Raw genomic sequence first — 20,059 nt, 5'->3', positions numbered from 1 at the left:
AACACGATTGGGGAAGCATATTCCGAGTCGCTATTTCTTATAATGCCTTTATCTAGGTATTCGTCTAACATTTTCTGAAGCTGATCCTTTTCACTATATGATAGCCTCCTAGGTGAACAACTAAACGGCTTCGATTTTTCTATGTTAATTTTCATTTCACATCTGATAAAAGGTATTTCTGGTCTTTTTGCAGTACCGTATAACGTTTTAAACATTTTGACAAACCTGCACTTGGTTTCGTAGTCGATTTCATTACCAATGCTATAATCCGGGAATTGATCATCAACTATGTTGATGCCTAACATATCCTCATCAAACGTTTCTGCTAAAATGCTCTTTGTCAGTTTTTCAGTTTGTATTCCTAACAGTTCCTCCTTAAAAGTTTTATTTTCTAATAGTTCGTTCTTAACAGTCTCTTCTCCTACGAGTTGTTTCTCAACAGTATCTCCTTCCATTAATTGTTCCCTAACAGTCTTATTTCCTAACAGTTGCTCTTTAACAGTTTCATTTCCTAACAGTTGCTCCTTAACAGTTTCATTTCCTAACAGTTGCTCCTTAACAGTTTCATTTCCTAACAGTTGCTCCTTAACAGTTTCATTTCCAGTTAAATGTCCTAGACAATCCGTACAAACATCTTCAGATAAATCAGCCATTCTATGTCGTTGATCCTTCGTTCCACAATAAAGGTTCAAGTTGCAAGTGTGAGACAGTGAGTTATTTTTGTTAATATTACAACTACTATCCTTAATAGTGTCAAGGGTGTCTAGATTAATGCTTAAACCAAAGATATCCATGAAATCCCTTCCCAGAATTGCATCATGGCTCATGGACTCATCAGCGACAATTATTAAATCAAAACAAATTTTTATTCCTTTCTTCATGATAAAACACAAAGTTTTTCCTTTTACATTAAGTTGGCTCTTATTTATACCAAAATATGAAGTCTTAACTTTAGTAATGTGTATTCCATATGGGACTTTGGAAAGTTTTATAAATGAAATCGCGCTGCCTGAGTCTATGAGACATTCTGCAATAATTGGTACATTAGAAAACGAAACGAAATAAATTTGCATAGATCTTACATAATTGTTGTTGTCGCTGGCGCTCTTCCTCTTAGGGCATTGCCCTACGAAGTGCCCCATTTCTCCACATGCGAAACAAGATCCGGGAGCCCTTTTTGGCTTGCGGCAATCCTTTGCGAAATGGCCCTTGGAGTTACAGTTTCTGCAGCGCAATTCGTTGTTTCCAGAGGCCTCCATAGATGTCTTCTTCGCTGCGTTGGTCTCGATTATCTGCGGGAGGCAGATATTTGCGAAGGCTTGCTGCATCTGCTCCGGGTTGGCGAATCGTTGAATGCGTGCTTGATCCCTTAAATTGGCTGATGGCACTCCTTCGATGATTTGTTCCAAAAGCTCATCTGTCTCCAGGTTGATGGGTTGAGCCAACATCATCTTGTCTTCGAAGTACATGGCAAAACGCTCGGTTTGTTGCCATTTCCGTTGCTCGAACTTGCGACGCTGCTCGGATTTTGAAGACATTTGCCCGAAGGCCATAATCAGCTGCTCGCATAGCCTCTCGAAAGGTTCCAGCATTCTAGTGGGGTTGGCATGTAACCAACGCTGTGCCTTTCCCTTCAGCTTGGTGATGAACAGCATCCTTAGACAGTCGTCGGCCAAAACATATACCTGACCAATGTTCTTAAGGTGCTCCACCCAGATGCGAGCACACATGTTTTCGTCAAAGTCTATGGCTGCTTCTTTGGCGAAAGATAACGATGTTGCTGATGCAGCTCGGCTGGCAGCTCCGTCGGCGTTGAAAACGGCGGTGTTGTTATTCGTTGAGCCGAATACTGCCAAACCACTGCTGTTGCCGCTCGATGCAATGCCTTGCAGGGCTGGCAAAACGTTTGAGCTTGTAATGCCGCCACCAGATGCATTGTCGTCTGAGGTCGGTAGCACGATCAGACTGGTAGGGTTGCCAGACGATGCATGCATTTGCGACCGCGGTAGAATGTTCGAGTCTCCGAGGTTGCCACTATTGTCAACTGCTTGTTGTTGTGCGGCGCCACGTGTCTGCGCTTGTTGCAACAAAGTGCGATGCGCACTTACTTCGCCTGCAGCTGCCTTATGATGGCAAGAAGTTCATGTTGCTCAAGGGCATCTCGGGAGAACACCCTCTGAGAAGCCGCTGGTGCGATGTTCACGTTGCCCTCGGCGCCCTGAAGTTGATGGGCGGAGGCGTCGCCTTGAACTTCTTCTTCTTCGTTAGCGGGTTGATCTTCTTCAGAATCCTCGTTAACGGGTCGATCTTCTCCAGAATTTGGGTTGGCGTCTTCGCGTGGTGCCTGGCCGCGCTCCTCGGGAGGAACACGCCCAAGACGAGCCATCAATTCGGCCTTAAGGCCTTGAGTTGGCATTCCCAACGCGGAAAGCCATCTTTTTAGTTGAACAACCGAGAAATTGTTGAAGTTTATATCGTCCATTGCGTAGATTTATCCCACTTCTGAATTTGTGAGAGGACCGGTATATTTAATACTTTAGGCACTTTTTATTATAACACGTCCGCTTTATTCAATGCATATACCAAGAATGATTAACATTGGGCTTCCTTAAAGATTATGTTATACTTAATGTTAGCTTAACATTAACAATCGATAGTTTATCGGGCGTAAGGTGGCCTACTACATTTTAAAATCGCTTAAACGGGAAAACAAAAAGGACTTCGCAGATGGGTATACCTTAATTTTGTAAAAGTCCCTATTAAGTTTCCTTCGCTGGCAAATGTCCTTGTAGAACATTGCTCCAATGAATGCTAATTACACGCGCATTTGCCTTGTTAATTATCAATTCAGTTTAGCAGACATCGCCGCCATCGTCGGAGTCGTAAAATACCAGAGCGGCGAACATTAAAAATTGTTGGCTGCCTTTGAATTTCAATTGGAGCATCGGGGAGTACCACCACACGGCTCCTGCACATATTAAATATATTTTTGTATTTTTGCATAAATTAAAATGCAAATCACAAACAGTTTCATTAATAAACATTGCGAGCGGATAAAGTGCGCAGCTTATGGTGGACCGTAAAAGTTCCGTTTGCCTCGGGAGAGGGGCGGCTACGAGGTCAAAGGGGCGTGGCCATAACTACACCCGATGAAAATCCAATTTCTTAAAGTGCCGCACACGCAGCCATTTGTATGCGTAAGCCGAATGGAGAGCGACAAGGAAATCCTTCGAGCAATTAGCAGAATCTCGATGGGTACTCCAAAGTGTGCCTCATTAGTGGAATAATGCGATTCTGGAGGTAACTCAATTCATTCCTCGGAAACGCATGTAAACGCAATGTAGAATGTGGATTGGACTTGACCTACAACAAACATCAGAGTTGGGAACTAAGGCGGAATTGCGCGTCAGCAATTTCTTCCTTTCTACACATTTATCTAATTGTTAACTAAAGGTTTTATAAAAAGATAGCTGTCTGGGACTTTAACAGGGACACAAAAAACTGGTCCTCAGGCGAAGAACTAGAAAACCTAATAAATCTGTTCTACATATCTATACATGAAAAACAAAGTTTTATTGTTTTTAAACAAGTAATTTTTAGGTTTTTTTTAACAGCTACAACCCACTTCGGGAATTCCTGTTATTAAAAATTCAATAAGCTCCATGACCGAAAAACACAAATTGCTTTCCACTATTGGAAATATTGCAATCGAGTTCTTCATGAAAGATTTCAATGGAGCACATGAACATTTTCTGCTATAGATTTTACGAGCTAACTGGATGCCCACTGTGAACTTATTCGATTGTTAAATTCCATTCATGTTTCCGTTCCTGTTTCCATTACCAAGCTATAAAACACATCCAGACATACCAACAGATAGACCATAATCTTCTCGGCGTTCTAACGCATTCATGTCCTGGCCATGGATACTGTTATTGGATACACTAATTCTGACCTAAGCACCCACATCGAGGACACTGGCTTACAAAATCTAACAAGTACTTTGCACTAAATATACTTCATTTAAACAATTGAATTATTTTGAAATTTATAACAGATTTGTGACATGCATTATTTGTTTTGGGCTATTGTAGTTATATTTCAAATTTAAAATTAGAAAATAAACAATCAATCACAATAATAGGCTTGTAAAAAGCAACTGCACATATTTGATTATATCTAATCTACATGAAACAACAAATTATTTACTGACTGTTAAATTTAAAAAGAAAAATTGAAGACCAGTGCAGCATCCCAGGGAGAATTATCTCTCAACTAGTGTAGTCGATGCAGCACATCTGTCTGAAGTCTTTTCAGATTCATTCATTGGCAGCAGGCAGGCGATGCACTGAAATGAAAAATTTAATTTTCATAATACTGAGGAAGAACACTGGAATTCCCTGGCATCAGCCCCCCTCCACCCCGTCTGCTCGCACTTTTGTAATGGAAATTGAAAATATTTTCCCTCGGCTTGTCATGTTTACACTGCTCACCGCTCTCTACTTTTCCGGCTCCCTGTTTTCCCAACCCATCCCATCTGATGGCATTCTGTAGATTGCAGTCGGCGTTGATTTTTACTGCGGCAACCAGGCATTTGTGTGCATTTCCATTGGCATTATTTTGATCGGTAGCTGGCAACGAACCGCAGTGCTGCCCATATGAGTTTTGTGGCCCAGTCTATTAATTGAGAATAAATATTGGTTAGCCGCCGTCGAGTCATAACTCTGGTTTTATTTCAATTTCAATGAAATGCCAAAAACTTCCATCAACTCAACAACCTGTTTGACAGGAAAACTGGTAAAGCGAAGCCAAAATCGAATTACGTTTATTTACTAACAGTGATCAGGACAATATGCTCCTTCGCTCCGGATATTTTTAAACGGATATAAAACCCTGGAAGTATTTATATAGTTTAAATTTCAGGATTCATTTAAGTCTATAAGCGAGAGAACAATACTTTTTTGTGGAGTTATTTATACAGTATATAGTTGGGACTATTTCATGCGTCAATACTCAAATAAAGAATATCCCATCGAATTTTTCCTCTTCAAATACCCAGCTAATAACATATTCATACATCTGCCCTGACAGGCCATAAAGATGTGAATAAAAACAAAAATGTATAAATATGTTGCCATCGTAATGGCCATAAATAACACATATGCATTGCCTGTGATGTGTTATTATACAATATTTTATACACATTTCGCCGCTACCCGTAAATAATTACATGGACGTGTCCGTTCCGCGACTTAGCGCAACGAATTAAAGGCGCAAACGTTGCGTCAAATACGTGACTCCAATGCGAAAAGGATCGGAACATCACACCACACCATCCACTGTACAGTATACCACATACATATAGTATGCAGTCAATATCGAGAGCCAGTTCATAATTCGGTTTCCCTTCAAATGGCCCTGGCAGCCATAAAGCTGCATAGTAGATTGGCCAACGGCAAGATGCCGGCGCGGCGATTAGTTCGAGTTTAACTGCCTAAAAAGCGGCATCGAGCCAGCAGCCAAGCGGTGCCATGTCATTCATTTGTCCACGCCCGACTTCTTGCGGCGCATGTATAAATTTCCCAGCAGCCACGACATCCACATGGATCCCAAGGAGGAACAGGAGCAGGAGCAGGACCAGGAGGAGGAGCCTGGACCCTGGACCGGCTCTTCGCTATCTTTGACTACATAAATCACGGACTAATAAAGCCGCAAGACTGAATGTAGCATGAACAAGAAAAAAAGAAAGGAATGCAGACTTGCCCATCTGAAGTTTGTACACTCTTCAATTCAATATTTATACGTTTTAATAGAATTTCCTATAATTAAAGCTGCAAGGATCGGAAATACATTTAACAGATAATATCTTTCCTTTAATTAATATTCTTATGTAATTTTTGCTTTTAGAGAACTAAGTTCGTTAAAGTAGTATTGGTATTAGCTTTAAATCAAAATTTAGAAAATAGTATTGCACTGGAAAAATTTAATGTTATTCGTTGTCATGTTGTTTGTAAATTGTATATTTTGGTAGTTAAATCGTTTGTTAAAATACAAACAAATTTGTATTTTAACAAAAATTTTTTTAAATAAAAAAAAAGGTTTTCGTTCTAAAACAATCTTCCGGTTACCAGCTTTTTTGGGTTCTATGCTATCCTGTTGTGCACGACAAAGGCCCCATAGGAATGCAAATACTCTGTTTAGAGGTCCACAAAAGAAGGGAACCACCAAGTGAGCAACGTGCAAAAAAGAAGAAAAAATGGCGACATGCGACATATGAAGTTTATTAAAATGACGGCTGAAGGAGGTGGATATGGATGGGCTGGGGGGTCGACACTCCGAGCAGGACTCTTCGCAGGACTCCCTCGGTTAGTCATACGCATAGTTCAACGTCATGTGGCGCGCGTCGCCATAAATATTGTGACCCTCAGCCTCAAAGGGAATGCGAATGGGTGTGGGCTAGCAGTGGCAGTGGCTCTTTCCGTCCAGTGACCAGCATGAGTCCCAGGTCCAGGAATATTTAAATTTTTATTACTACGGCAAACATTTGGCAAATGTTTTATGATAATTTTCGGCCCGACCGTCTTGTTGTTTTTGCTTTAAAAACTTGCTTACATTGTGCATTTCTGTTGTTGCGTTAGCAAAACTTACAATTACGGCCAATTAACATGTGTTTGTACAAGTGCAGAAACACAAACATCACAGCCCAGCCCAGTCCAGTCCAGATAGGACCCGAAAGTGCCGAAAAGAGAGGGCCTGTCCGTATGCAAACAGCAAATACAACAATATTTTATTGCTCCTCTGGCATGGGGACAACAGGCGGGCCGAAAAACAACACAGCCGAATCCCAGGAAGCAAAAAGTAGGCAGGCATCGACTGCCGGGCGGATCCTGGCAATCCTTTGCATTGAGTCCTGAAAACATCCTCGTCGCCTAATGAGAGTCGGCATCAAAATTCATGGCAGCACCTATACCCGTACACGTTCACCGCTCACACAGATACTCGCATAGTTGCAAACGCAGATACAGCTACAGATACAGATACAGATACAGATCCAGATGATGGAGCTCTTTCCCAAAGGCAGGAACCTCGAACGTGCTGATGAAAACGGCACAAAAATGAAATATTTAACTAAATTAACAATCTTGTTTATTTATTCAAAATTTGCATAAACAATTTGGCCCAAAGACGAAAAACCAAAAGTCTATTTTCCGCCCCCAAACCCAAACCTTCCCCTTTAATTTCCCCCCATCATCTGCCTTTGGCCTTGAGTGTCTGTTTGGATTGTGGGTCTGTATAGAAGGCAACCATTTTTTACACCCGTTGATAAGGAAAATAAGTGGATGAGGAAAACACGAAGCACTCCCTGACCTTTGCTTAGCATATTCATAAGCCAAAGGAAAGGAGTTCCTTGGCTAAAAACACTCAGGAATGTCAAATGCCGAATCAAAAACTTCCTTTCATATTGGTTCATTATAAATACTGATAGTTTATCTTAAACTTTAACTTACTTTTTACTAAAAAGTAATATAATTTATAACGTATTAGTTTTTCATTTATTAGAAGGACTTAACAAACAAATAATACCATGTTTTATCAAAGTAGAAAAAACCCGCTTAACATTAAAATTAAAACCTTGAAAGGTGCTGGAATTTTTTCCAGTGTTGGCGTTCTTTGCTTAAGCATAACTTCATCAAAAAACGAAGAAGAAAAGCTTGCAAGTACTTCGATGTCAACCTTTGAAGTCAGCCCATTTATTCACGTTTTAGTTTTCTTGGGGAGTTTTGTTTTTGTTTCGCCGGCACTTCATCAAAAACTTGAATGCTAAATATGTCGGTAAGCACATCTCCGAATGGCAAACAAAAACATGACAAAGCACCAAGCCGGCATATCTATGTGGTATGGGGACATAGGATCCTTTCCTCATCCCTTGGCCGCTTTTCACGCAGTTTTGCGGTGAGTGGTTCTTTTGGTGAATTATGGCTTCCTCGTGCGTGCTGATTTGCAGAGTATTCTCTGACAAATACGCGTGAGCTCTTTAATATTTAAATTTAATTATTTGTGTCCCCCTGCCGCCATTCGGGTCTTATAAATGGCCGGCCATAAATTACGCTTATTAATAGATGAGCGCCGAGCGACTTCCGGGATCTGGGATCCGGGATCTCCGTATTTAATGAGCCTCGGGCAGAAGGCTATATGTCATCTCCTTTTTGGGATCCACTCCCACCTTCCCGCATTAATTTCAATTTTAAAGCGCCTGACAATTATTGGCTATCAACTGGGCTTAGTGACGAGGTTGACAGCCGACTAAGTGATGACAGCCAACTACTTATGCAAGTCTGGATTTAATTGTTGTCCATGTTCTCGTTTCTGATTTATTTGGAATTAGGCGAAATTAAAATGTTTCATTTTCGAAAATCATTTAGTTTATTTTAATAACAACATACGATTTCATCAAATATAACTGAAGGAATTTACAATTTGCTTTTGAATGTGAAAAAAGTGTTTATTGAAAAGTTTTTTCCATTTACTTCTTTATGTACAAAAATTGGAAAAGTATGAAAATATAAAGTCTATATAGTAGGCTTAAAATAAAACAAACTAAAAAGTATTTTAGAACCAAACTCCTAAAAATTGGAAAATCCTTTAAGTTTCATCAGTTTTAAAACGGAAACGAAAGCGGGAACTGGGAATAGTGGGCGAGTGTGGCTGACAGCGAACAAGCGACAAGTATGTCGTCACAGTTGTCAGTATCGACACTCACACACCGAAATCCTGGGTGTGTGTTTGAGTGTGTGTGTAGCCGCAGTCAACCCTTTTGATGTCACTTGAATTTTAATGAAAAATTCACACATGCCACAAGCGTACAAGAAGAACACGAGGCAATAGGAGCTGCCGCCACCACCACCCACATTCACCTCCTTTTTCCCACTCCGCCACCTTCACTACTGCCACTTTGTGCATTACGTCCCCGTCACTTCGGTGGGTGGGTGTTCCTGGTCCTGTAGGTGTGGGTATGATCTGCTGGGGTGTGGTCAAACCAGGTTCTGTCCTGGACATTGACAAGCTTAGTCTCGGCGGTACCGTTCACGATGGACACCGCCGCACACCTCCCTCCCATCCAAAACACTGAAACAAAATCCAATTCTAACTAGATATTAGTTAACACTTTTATTGTTTTTTATTGACAATATTTCTAATAATTATTATTGGGTTTTCCAAAAATCATTTTGGATTTTTATATTTGGTTAAGAATTAAAAGTAACTACTTTAACTTGATTTGGCCAGTACAGATTTATAAGCTAATATTGATTTATTATCAATAATTTATATTACCTAACTAAAGTTAGTCTTGAGTCCTAAATAGCTTGTTCAATTCATTACAAATTTAAATAGCAGTTTCTCTTAAATCAGATATTCTTAAGTCCCTTCAAAGAAACTCCAATTGAACTAAAAACAAAATAAGCCAAACAAATATATTGAAAGCGCAAGTGCATGCTATTTAATTAAAAAATGATTGGATCAAAGTGCCAGGGTGGGATTGATTATTTTCCAGTGGACTAGCACATCCAGTGAGCCACCTTGTCATAGACCATGACGCCGATGACCGACAAGCGCAGACATAGCGACGACAGAAATCGGATGAGCTGAACTGCGACCCACTCTGTTTCTCAGATTAAAATTGGTACTGCCTCAACTTCAAGTCCAACTTCTGAAATGACTCTCTTTGGATTGGCGCAAATGTTTACCGGGCATTCATGACACATTGGGTTTATTGAGTTTGGAAGCATAACCAGCACAAGAGATTATATGCTTGCGGAGCTCTAAAGTTTCTCAATTAGTTTAAGAAAATGGGAACGAAGACACAACAGATTTTACCTACTTATATTCCTACTTATAGAGCCATTCAAACGTTCTGATAATAATAACGATAATGATGTGCACAAGCATTCCGGGCACATTATGAGCTCAAAGACGGTCTAAGCTGCTCCATATGAGCGTATAAATGCTCCTCGCCATCGTATTTCTCCTTCCCGTTCTCGGCTTCACACTTAATCTCACAAATGCACTCTAATATGATTAAGCACGTTTTTAGCTGACAAATAAATCAAGTGGCGAGCGGGAAGCGCGCTTATGAAAGCAACTGCCATCTCGCCAGGCAATCCAAACAAACAAAAGCAGTCGCCCGCACAAATATACGGATGTAGAAATCCCACCCACCGACCTCGGCGAAATAAACGTCTATTTGGATGCGAGTGCAAGTGCGAAATATAAAAAGTGGGTTTGAACAGCCAGGAGAAAGTATAAACATGGCTATTCCGTATATCACGAAGCCAAATTACTCTGATAGGAATTTTATAATACTTAATAAGAAGTAAATTTAATTGTTTCGAATGTTTATGAGATAAGAATTATTATATTAAAAATGTCACATTACTTTTCAATGGCATAAGAATCCAATTTAAAATTTGTTAAAGCTTTTTAAGCTTGTTTAAAAAAAAAATACTAGTAGATACTTAATTAAAATGTTCAAAAAGCGCAAAGACTACAAATATTTATAGGCTAGGCAAATTCTAATGAAATTTGTATAACCGTTATAGATTTTTTTGTGACTCTTGAAAATATATAATAGTTAATCTATTTCAATTACGGTTGAACTAATATATTTTTTTAAGTCTAGAGGCCATAATTGGGAAACAACTATAGACGAAGAAAAATGTTGTTTATTTTAATATTATTAAATATTTTAATATTGATTTTTTACTGTTCTTTCAACGCAAATGTTGTTGTAAGAATAGTCAAACCTTTTATATAAAAAATATAACAAAAATCCAATTAATTTATTAAATATTTTTAATTATATATACCTATATTAAATAACAGTCACGGAAAGATAATATCAGTTTAATTCACAAACCTTTTTAAGAACTATCTTTGCACTCTTTGCAGTTAGGGAAAGCTGGCAATTGCTATGGGATGAGGTCGCGCTTAGTGCCAGAATAGAGAATATCCAGCAGGAAGAGATTCGTCCTTGCCAAGTCCCGGCTAAAGCTAAAGCTAAGGCCAAACTGAAGCCAAAGCCAAAGCTAAAGCCAAGTCAAGCCATCCTCTTACTGCAATTTTAATGACATCTATATGTATCCGTGAGTGTGTGTGGTGTGTGCCACGTGCGAGTGTGTGCGTTTGGCTACAAAAAGTGCACGTGTCAAGGTGTTGGTGTTAGTTTATGAGCTCAACGTGAAGGTAACATATTTCAAGTCTCTGGCAAAAAACAATGGCAAGCTGCGCAAAGGGCGGGGTAGGGATATGTTGGCGAAAAATGTGACACACATACACATTATCTCATTTTCACAGCTCTTGGACGCAACAAGAAAAGCGCAAAAGTTAAAAGCCGCAGTGCCCCCGGGAGGGCGGGTGAAAATGGCTATGGGAGGGCTAGGGGGCGTGGCAGCAGCCATATATAATGTCTAAGAAATTGGAGCATGAGCAGTAATATACGATGCACGAGCCAAGGAACGAGATACCAACAAATGATTGTCAGAAGCCAAATGGGAAGAACCGGGTGTCTAAGACAGTTATCCTTTGCGATCCTGCCGCACTACATTTGATTCACTCAAGTTACGGGCAGCAGTCCACATCCCATCCGCTTTGGATCCGGGGAATGGGTGCAAATCAGGATTCGACCGCACATAATGGGTTAGCCACACAAGGAGTGCAAACATTTTGAAATTATTTACATGACTTGGAAGCGAGGCGGAGTGACTGCATTGAGCCATCAGCCAGCATAAACATCAAAATCAAATATAAATGGACTGACACCGACTCACACAGCCACCCGAGCAGACTTATTCATATGTATCCAATGTCTGAGGAATACATCAGCTACAAAAGCAACAGACTCTCAGTCGGAATACTGAAAAAAAACTGTATAAAGAATTGAAATCAATTAATTATAAATTATTTAAAATGTTACATTTATTTCTGGCAGACTATTTAATATTTATTAACATTTTTAAGACACATTTTTAGTTGAAAATTATGATTATGACTAACAAGTTTAACGCAAGAGGTATTTGGAAAATATATATGGGTAATTTATAAGCACTCTTAAGATACGTATTCTTTCTACACAATAAAATTTAAAATTAAATAAAATATGAAAATAAAATTATAATTGGTGTCTTCTACCCGTTTCTTTCAGTGAGTTTAACACCAGTAGCAGTAACAGCTTAATGTTGGCAAAAGGGCATAACGAGCCGTAACCGTAACATTACACGACTCCCTGTACACTTGCCGCCCCGCCCCCTGACGCCCACATTTGGCCCTTTCCCTGTCCTTTCTCCACCCCCTCCCCCTGTTCATATCTCCTTACTTTCCCTGGGCTCCCGCACACATGCGTATATTTGCTGCAACGGAAACATCCAACATAAATGTAAGATATGCTTGGAATTCTAATCACAGACGCAGATACACAGACACGGCAGCATATACACATGCACACAACACACAAACACACAGGCAGGAGGACACATATCACAAATACACACGCACATTGGGGGCACTAAAACATTTGTAAATGTTGCAAAGTATCATCTTAAAGAGATTTGCAGCTTAGCGGCCGCATGATGCGTCACGCATACGTAAACAACATCTCAACGGGAGAAGAAAGGAACTTTACATTTCCCGCCCACTTTTCCCAATGCTTCCTCCTTTTCCGTCCCCCTCCCCCTCTCCTCTGATCAACACTTTGATGTATGCCACGCATCGCATCACATTGATTTCCAACAAAAGGACGATGGCAGTGGCAATATCATATCCATTGCATTGTCCGTGTTCATCGTATGGCGGGAAAAAAATGGGTCCGGAAAATGGGTGGGGGTTAAAGTGGGCGTGAAAAGCACTCTGGGGGAGTGCATGCAACTTTAATGTGCAATAAATCATGATATCACATTATATAGCATAAAAAATGGAACCGACCCAACAGTGACAGGACCTGAAGGGAGTGTCAATCGATGGGCTATATTTGGTCCAAGTATTGTGTGAAAGGAATGAACTCGAAGCCAGGAAAATAGTACATTATTTTAAAGATATAAAGGTTTTCAATGCATACAATTTACTGTATTTAAAGAGCAGTATAATAGCCAATTTTTTAAGTAAGGTAAGAAAGTCGGACTGCCCAACAAACAAATATGAACTGGAACATTGCCTCTAATTAAGAATTTTAAGTAAGGTACAAAAAATAAATAACCCCATGAAGATATTAAACATAAATGTTAAACATCTTAGATTTAACGCCTCAAAATCGTTGAGAAACCAATGCCGATTTGGTGTTTAAACCAGGGATTGAGGGTTCCTTTGAGTTTGTCACCCGTTTTATGACTGTGGGGCAAACAAATCCTTGCACCAAAAGCAAAATAAGCAACGCACACGCATTACGTGCCGACCCATTTTTGTCATTATGCGTGAACTAATAAAGTCATGGACCTGTCGGCCAAAAAGGGAGGAATGTGTCCTAGTGGGCCGGTGGCTAAAACGTGCTAAGCCAAATGGAGAAACGTGCCTCAAAGTGACTGACAAATAAGCACAGACAGATTTCGTCTTAAAGCGGTTTAAAGTGCGTCCGGATTTTAATTAAATTTTTGGTCTTCGGTTTCTGCTGATAAAGTAAAATATAACAGACTTTTTGGGTCGCTAAGTTTTGAGACAAAGCCCGAGCCAACACACAGACTTTAAGGACCAGGAGAAGCTTTTGTTTTGACCTGGATATTTTGGGCCATTCAGGGGCTTAAGACAACGAGATAGTTTCCCATTCGGCAATTGACCCTCCTCCTCCTCCTCCACCCCCTCACCACGCTCTTCAAGCCAACTCGTTTACTGTCACTTGCTGTGGATTATAACGGATTTCCTACGGCACAATCGTTCGCCATAAAGGCATTAAGGCGGTTTATCATCATTCACTCGCCAAACGGTGAGCTCCGCACTCAAACGACTTCCTTTCGTTGGACATCGCAAAGGTTTCTGCCCAAATATACAGTGGGAAAACATAACAATTAATTAAAATTCATCCTATACTATAATACAATGGTTAAGTTAAAAGAAATTTTCAAATTATGTATATGTCAATAAATATATAGGTAAAGACTTCTCATTTAACTTCTTTATTGTATTTAATGTACTTTAATTGAACAGTGTACATTTTTAAATGAATGTGTCTTAAACTCCAGAATAAATCTTAAAACTGTTAGAGTATTTTTTGTTCTGGTGTATTACTAGTTGAAAAAAAAGATAATTAACATATGTACAAACCAAGCGGAGTCTTACATTTTTCCCTTAAAATTAAAACTTAACAGTTTAAAAGACGAAGTATGTACTTAGATTTTTCTAAAAGTGTACCATTTTGCTTCTTCGCTGGGGCAAAAAGATTATGAGAATTATAAGAAAGCGCTGGAAAGGCGCTATAAATGTCACCGTCAATGGTCATAAATGGCAAATGGATGTAATGTCCCCCGAATTTTCGCAAGCTGCAGAATGGGTGTTAGTGGGTGGAAACTGTACAAGACGATAAATTAACTGGGTGTGGGCCTCGGCAAAGGTCTGTTTGTTTTACATGTGCAACTGACTATGAAAATCGTTGATTGTCGCTGGCACAAAGTTGGGGACCCAAGTCCAAGCCAAACGCAAGCCAAACTGAAACTGAAAGTCACAGTTGCATTCTCAGCCTCAGTTCCAGTTAAAGTTCAACCGAAAGATGGGAGGGGAACTTTTGCAAAGTGATATTAACTTTTAATGGACAAACTGAACGAAAAACTGTGCTCCGCTCTCTGTTGTTCTGACCCCGGACTGGTCTCTGTGCTAAGTGCTGCCAAAAGTGCAGCAGAATGTGTCGTGGCCGATAAAATAAACATTATCACAACTGGCAATGGTAAAAATCATGTGAAAAAGCACAAAGCGTAGCCCAGCTCTTGCAAGTGGGTTGATTCGAAAAGTTTTCGTTCGAGCCGGCACTCAATTCTATTTTTCTATTGTTTGACTTGACTGCTGTAGTATTTTAGTTGTTCAATAGAACTACAAAACTGCTCGGCGATTACAATGTTGTTAAGTACAGCTAATTGCAGTTAAATTATTAAAACTCTTTAGCAACAAAATACTTTCATGGCTATTTTTAAAATCTTGGAAAGTTTTATTTAGTATGATAAATATACTTATATTATTATTTACGATTTTTCATTTTTACGTGAAATACTAGCTTATTAAATTTTGGCATAAATGGCTTAAAATTCTAGCCAGATAAACATTGATTACAGTTTTATAAAGAAAGGATTTCGAATAGGACATTTTGAAATAAACTGATTATTTTAAAACAATGTAAGCCCATTTCCTGAGTTTCTGAATATTAAGGCAGCCCTCGTTTGGCTTGGACACACAAAATGTTTGTCCTTGTTATTGTTTTGACTTCTTGTGCAAAACTTTGTTCTTAATTTCGGTATGCTCGTGCCATCCACATCTCCACTATTCCAGAGCTTCTGATGGTCGTACAATTTTGCGTATATTTTACATTTATTATCATTTGCGAAGCATTGAAATTTATTTATGTTGCTTGCCAGCACAGAGCCACTCACAACACGGGGCGTATGCGTGATCCGCTCTTTAACTCTTTAAGAATTCCCTTCTTTGTTCACCGCCATTGTCGTGTACTTGTAGTACTGATTAGTTTTCCCCAAGTTTCCACTGTTTGTTGCAACATTTCAGTGGAAGAGGGGTCGGAGTTGTTTCCTTATCGCGCATACACTTCAAGTTTTCGACTATTGAGCATTGCCTTTTGTGTATTGTGTTTTCCTCGGCCATTGTCACTGCCATCGCTATTGTCTCGGCTGGAGCGAAATTACGGATGATAAAAAGTGCAAGTGGGGGAGTTTGAGAAGTGCTCTTTGTTTGCTTAAACATCTTGTTTTTAATGAATGCCCGCCGAGCAATTTACCGCCAGGTGGGCAAAGTCAATGTCATTCTTTTCGCCAAGCACTTTATGTTTTAATAAAAATAAATAAAACAAACGGGCGCAAAAGCCGCAATTGAAACTATTTGCACACCACTCACGTAGCTGGCGCTTAAGACTCAGCTAACCGGAAGCTGGCGGCACCACATCCGGCCGAAAGAGAACCACCCAAACCACCCAAGCCACCTTAGCCACCCCAAAAGCTCATTAACATTTTAAACAGCAACGCTAAGCGGCGGCTCGTTTCCATTTCCATTCCCGTCCCCTTTCTCTTTTCCGTTCCCGGTCCTGTTCACCTGCCGTCGTCGTCGGAAGGTGTTAAAACAGCCCTAAACGCCCACACACCACCCCACTGCCCCACCTGAGTTCTGTGGGTGGTTGTGGGCAGGTGTGTGTTGACATGAAGCCGTTAAAGTGCTCGAGCGCACCTCAAGTGGCTTTGTTCAGTTCGCCCTTTGGCGAGTGTTTGAGCTGCTGGAGCCGCTGATGTCCCCACCAGCTGGAAAAGTCCTTTGGCCGATCCTTGTTCCCGTCTTGCACTTCCGAAAAAATACTAAGGGATAAAAAGGTTTTTCTTTAAAAATTCATTTGAGTAATAATGCCCTTCCTTACAGAAAATAATCAATTCAAAATCAAAAAATTGAATCGTTCAAAAAAGTGTGTACCGATTAAGTAATGATGTTATTTCATTTATTTTTGTAAGTATTTATTTAGAATTTCAGTTATTCTTTGTACATTTTATTATAATTGTTTATCATTTATAAAAATAGCCTTAATTTTGATTTGTTGGTTCGAATTAACCGCCTTAAGTTTTGTACATATCCATTGTTTTCATTGAAATCAAATAAAACCAATTTTATATGCCTCAAAGCAGCATTATTTACATTATTTTGTATTACTACAATTATATAATGGCATAACTAAAAAATTGGCTTATAACTACAATGTGCAATGTTAATTAATATACAGTTAAAGTAGTCTTTTCTTTCAGTGTTCCGAATCCAAAGACCTGTGCTGCGGTAGTGCACGTTTCACCACGTCGAAATGAAATGCTAAATTATGGTACTTAACTGCTAGAAAATCGTCTTGGCTCAAGGGTAATTATCATGATCATTATGCCTTGTTTATTAACTCTAAAATTTCGCGTTTTATTTGCGTCATGAAGTTAGCGATTTAGATTCAAAGCTAAGAAGGAACAAGGCAACAACTCTCGTTTGCTGATTGCCTTATCTGACTGGTAGAAGATGGGATTACTTATAGGGAGTTTGGCACACCCTCCATTACCCCATTATGCCAAATTGGTTTCTCTTTAGGCCCGAAACTCAAAGAAGCTTACAATTTAAGTTTCGGCTTAGTGGGCTTATAATTAAATAGTTCACCCCGGTACAGGGCCAGCCAAGGAGCTCAAAGGATAACAACACCTTGGCGCAGTCTGGCACAAACTAACTTTCCTGGGCACCCACTTGCACACACACTGGGGCACATAATAAGCAATTTCGGGGGGAGGAGGGCAACTTTTATCAGCATCATTAAAATTCTGACACATGTAACACGAAATCAAAACTTTGACTAAAAGTGCAGAAAGTGTTGTTGCCAACGCAAGGAACGGTCCTTGCTACTCGACACTTTTCCGCCCTTTTCCTTCCAGACTCTTGTCGTGAGTCCTCCCCCTCCAATACCCCCCTCTACGCCTCTTTCTCCAGCGTTTTCCAGCTCCGACTTTCGTGGATGCCTTTGGCGCATTCTGACTCCTTATACTAATTTCCATATAAGTAGCGTTAACATATCATTTGCATAAATTCTGTTGACATCTTTTCAAAATCACACGAAAATGTTTTAAGGTGCCGCCTCTCCGCACACACTCGCACACATTGTTATCCTTAAATTTTACAGGGATCGGTCTTTGAATTTGGTGTCGTGCACTGAGAGAAAATCGTTTTCTAAGCAAAGAGGACTTTCACGTAATTTAATATTTGAACAAAAAAATTTGAAAATATTTCTACTGCAAATATTATTGTTATATTTTACAAGTTCACATTTTTTAAATATTAAAGATTTCACGATTCCCGAAGTAACCAATTATAAGAAAAGGACTTTATATTATCTGGAATCTTAGTTTTTTAAACGAAACATAAATTTGTAATCGCTTGGAAAATTCATACAAGGTAAATCGAAATAAATAATTTAAATAAGCTCTAAAATTCTGCAGAGGTCTTAAGCTTCTTTGTTGCGATATCGTTGTTTTGTTTAAGGAGTTGCTTTTAAATTTTGTTTTTTAGTGTAAGCCAAATGTCTATGCCTGCTAACGCTAAACGATTATTTATGCACATATGTGTAGAAATGTATACGTACTTATAATATATTTAATGTGAAAGATAAAATTGGTTCTAATTTAATTGATTTTAAACTAGACGTTTTACGGAAAGTTATACAGCTTTCAAATTGACCTGTTGTAAAATGGCTTCTCATGAAAGAAATGGAATTCCTGTACGAATTAATCTTACCTAATTCAAAGCATAATTAAATCAGGATGGAAGTGAATTAAAATTATAATTAAATACATGCCACAAAAAGAAAAAAAGTAAGAGAATTCGCACGGTAATCCCAAGTCGCGGCCAACGAATGTAAGACAATTTTTCAGCATTTGTCAGGTGGAAGAGAGACAAGAAAATGGCAGGAGAAAAGCGACACTCGTTGTAATTTTATTGAAATGAACTGAACTTTTTTTGCCCCTAAAAAAATTACATGCGCGAATTGCCAGCGGCGGCGGCAGCTGCTGAAGTAAAAGTGAAAAGGGGGGAGGGGGGTCGCAGGTAGGGGGCATTTAGGCCCGCTGATAAATTTTCATGACACGCTGCACACTGTCATGTGACAAGAATCAGTGTCAAATATGTTGTCATTTAATTTCGCACTCTCACACACATGCAGACTCAGATTTGTGAAAATGTTAATAAGCTTTCGCCTTTTGTGGGTGTATATGTCTGTTGAGGGCACTTCAATCTCTCACTGCCTTTCATTCTTTCCCAGTGTGCGTGAGTCCTTTAATTGCTGTTTTTTGCCATCAACGTCGCATTATGAATTTTACATAGGCGTGTGTCCTTTTGCACACTTTTTACACATTTTAGGGGTATTACTGCCTATGAGATAAATCCAGCATTAAAAGTATAACATTAATTTATATTATTGGAATCATTAGACTAAGCTTGGCGAGCGCTATATATGATATTGTTAGCAATATCTTTTAACAACATTTAACAAATTTAAATATGTTTTGATTTTAATTCAAATACCTTTTAAAACTTCGTTACTATAATAACGACGACAAATAAAAAATTAAATTTATGGATTTTTAATTAAAGCGACAAATATTTCTGAAATTATGAAAGCAAAATGGAAATTTATCAGAAAGTTTTAATCTTGATTTTATATTAATAGGTTGTAGCATCGACTTGTTTCCTTAAAATTGTGCATCATATCAATTGCGGAAAATAATTAAAGATTCCCTCCTGTATCTGTAGCGATTACAATTCCCTGTAACATTTGCATTATACAAAATTATTTTGGTCGGCAAGAGTATTTCAATTATCGTATTTCCGAGCCAGTCCACCTTTAATTTCGTTGGCTGCCTGCCTGCTGGTTTTTCAGCGGCTTTAATTGATCGGAGGCAGCTAGCTGCGTCCTGGCATTTAGGCATTTATCACGGCAACATGATTATGCTTTTAATGGGCAGGTGAGTGGGCGGAAGTCGCCCAGATAAGGGGATTGGGGGCGGGGCGGGGCGGGGCAAGGCTGGGAGACACTTTGCAGACAAAAGGGGCGCACAAGGGTCTTGGGCTAGCATATGTGACAGTGACAGTCGCAGGGGCGACAATGTTGGCGCAGAAACCGCAAATATGTCCTTGCGGATGTGTTGTTGTACCACAAAGGAGTACCTACACACACACAAATATGTACATTATATATATATAGCCCATATTAACATATAGAGGAGGACACACATTAGCAGCCAACAGGATGTCTGGAGCAGGCGAGGATAAAAGGCAGGCTGACTGCCGCCACCGACAATGG

The 20,059-nt window shown here is 39.5% G+C and overlaps 1 protein-coding gene across 1 annotated transcript; it reads right to left on the bottom strand.

The window, feature by feature from the left end:
• Nucleotides 1–468: 468 nt before the first annotated feature.
• Nucleotides 469–2,482, bottom strand: LOC123037575. The gene is made up of 3 exons (XM_044458986.1): nt 2,109–2,482; nt 1,083–1,965; nt 469–1,027 (listed from the first exon to the last, which is right to left on the bottom strand). Exons 1-3 carry the CDS (start codon nt 2,480–2,482, stop codon nt 1,016–1,018), a joined length of 1,269 nt encoding a protein of 422 aa, XP_044314921.1. The 3' UTR covers nt 469–1,015.
• Nucleotides 2,483–20,059: the final 17,577 nt, after the last annotated feature.

This window comes from Drosophila rhopaloa, unplaced genomic scaffold (genome assembly GCF_018152115.1).
Source record: "Drosophila rhopaloa isolate 14029-0021.01 unplaced genomic scaffold, ASM1815211v1 contig_178, whole genome shotgun sequence".
Taxonomy (NCBI): domain Eukaryota; kingdom Metazoa; phylum Arthropoda; class Insecta; order Diptera; family Drosophilidae; genus Drosophila; species Drosophila rhopaloa.
This window is presented reverse-complemented; position numbering and strand designations above follow the sequence as displayed.

Bases quoted from the DNA above. Each gene is read 5' to 3' on its own strand.
- LOC123037575 (XM_044458986.1), bottom strand. From the start codon at position 2,482: ATGGACGATATAAACTTCAACAATTTCTCGGTTGTTCAACTAAAAAGA. The intron at 1,966-2,108 runs GTAAGTGCGCAT...CAACCCTACCAG, and splicing joins ATAAGGCAGCTGCAGGCGAA to TCTGATCGTGCTACCGACCT.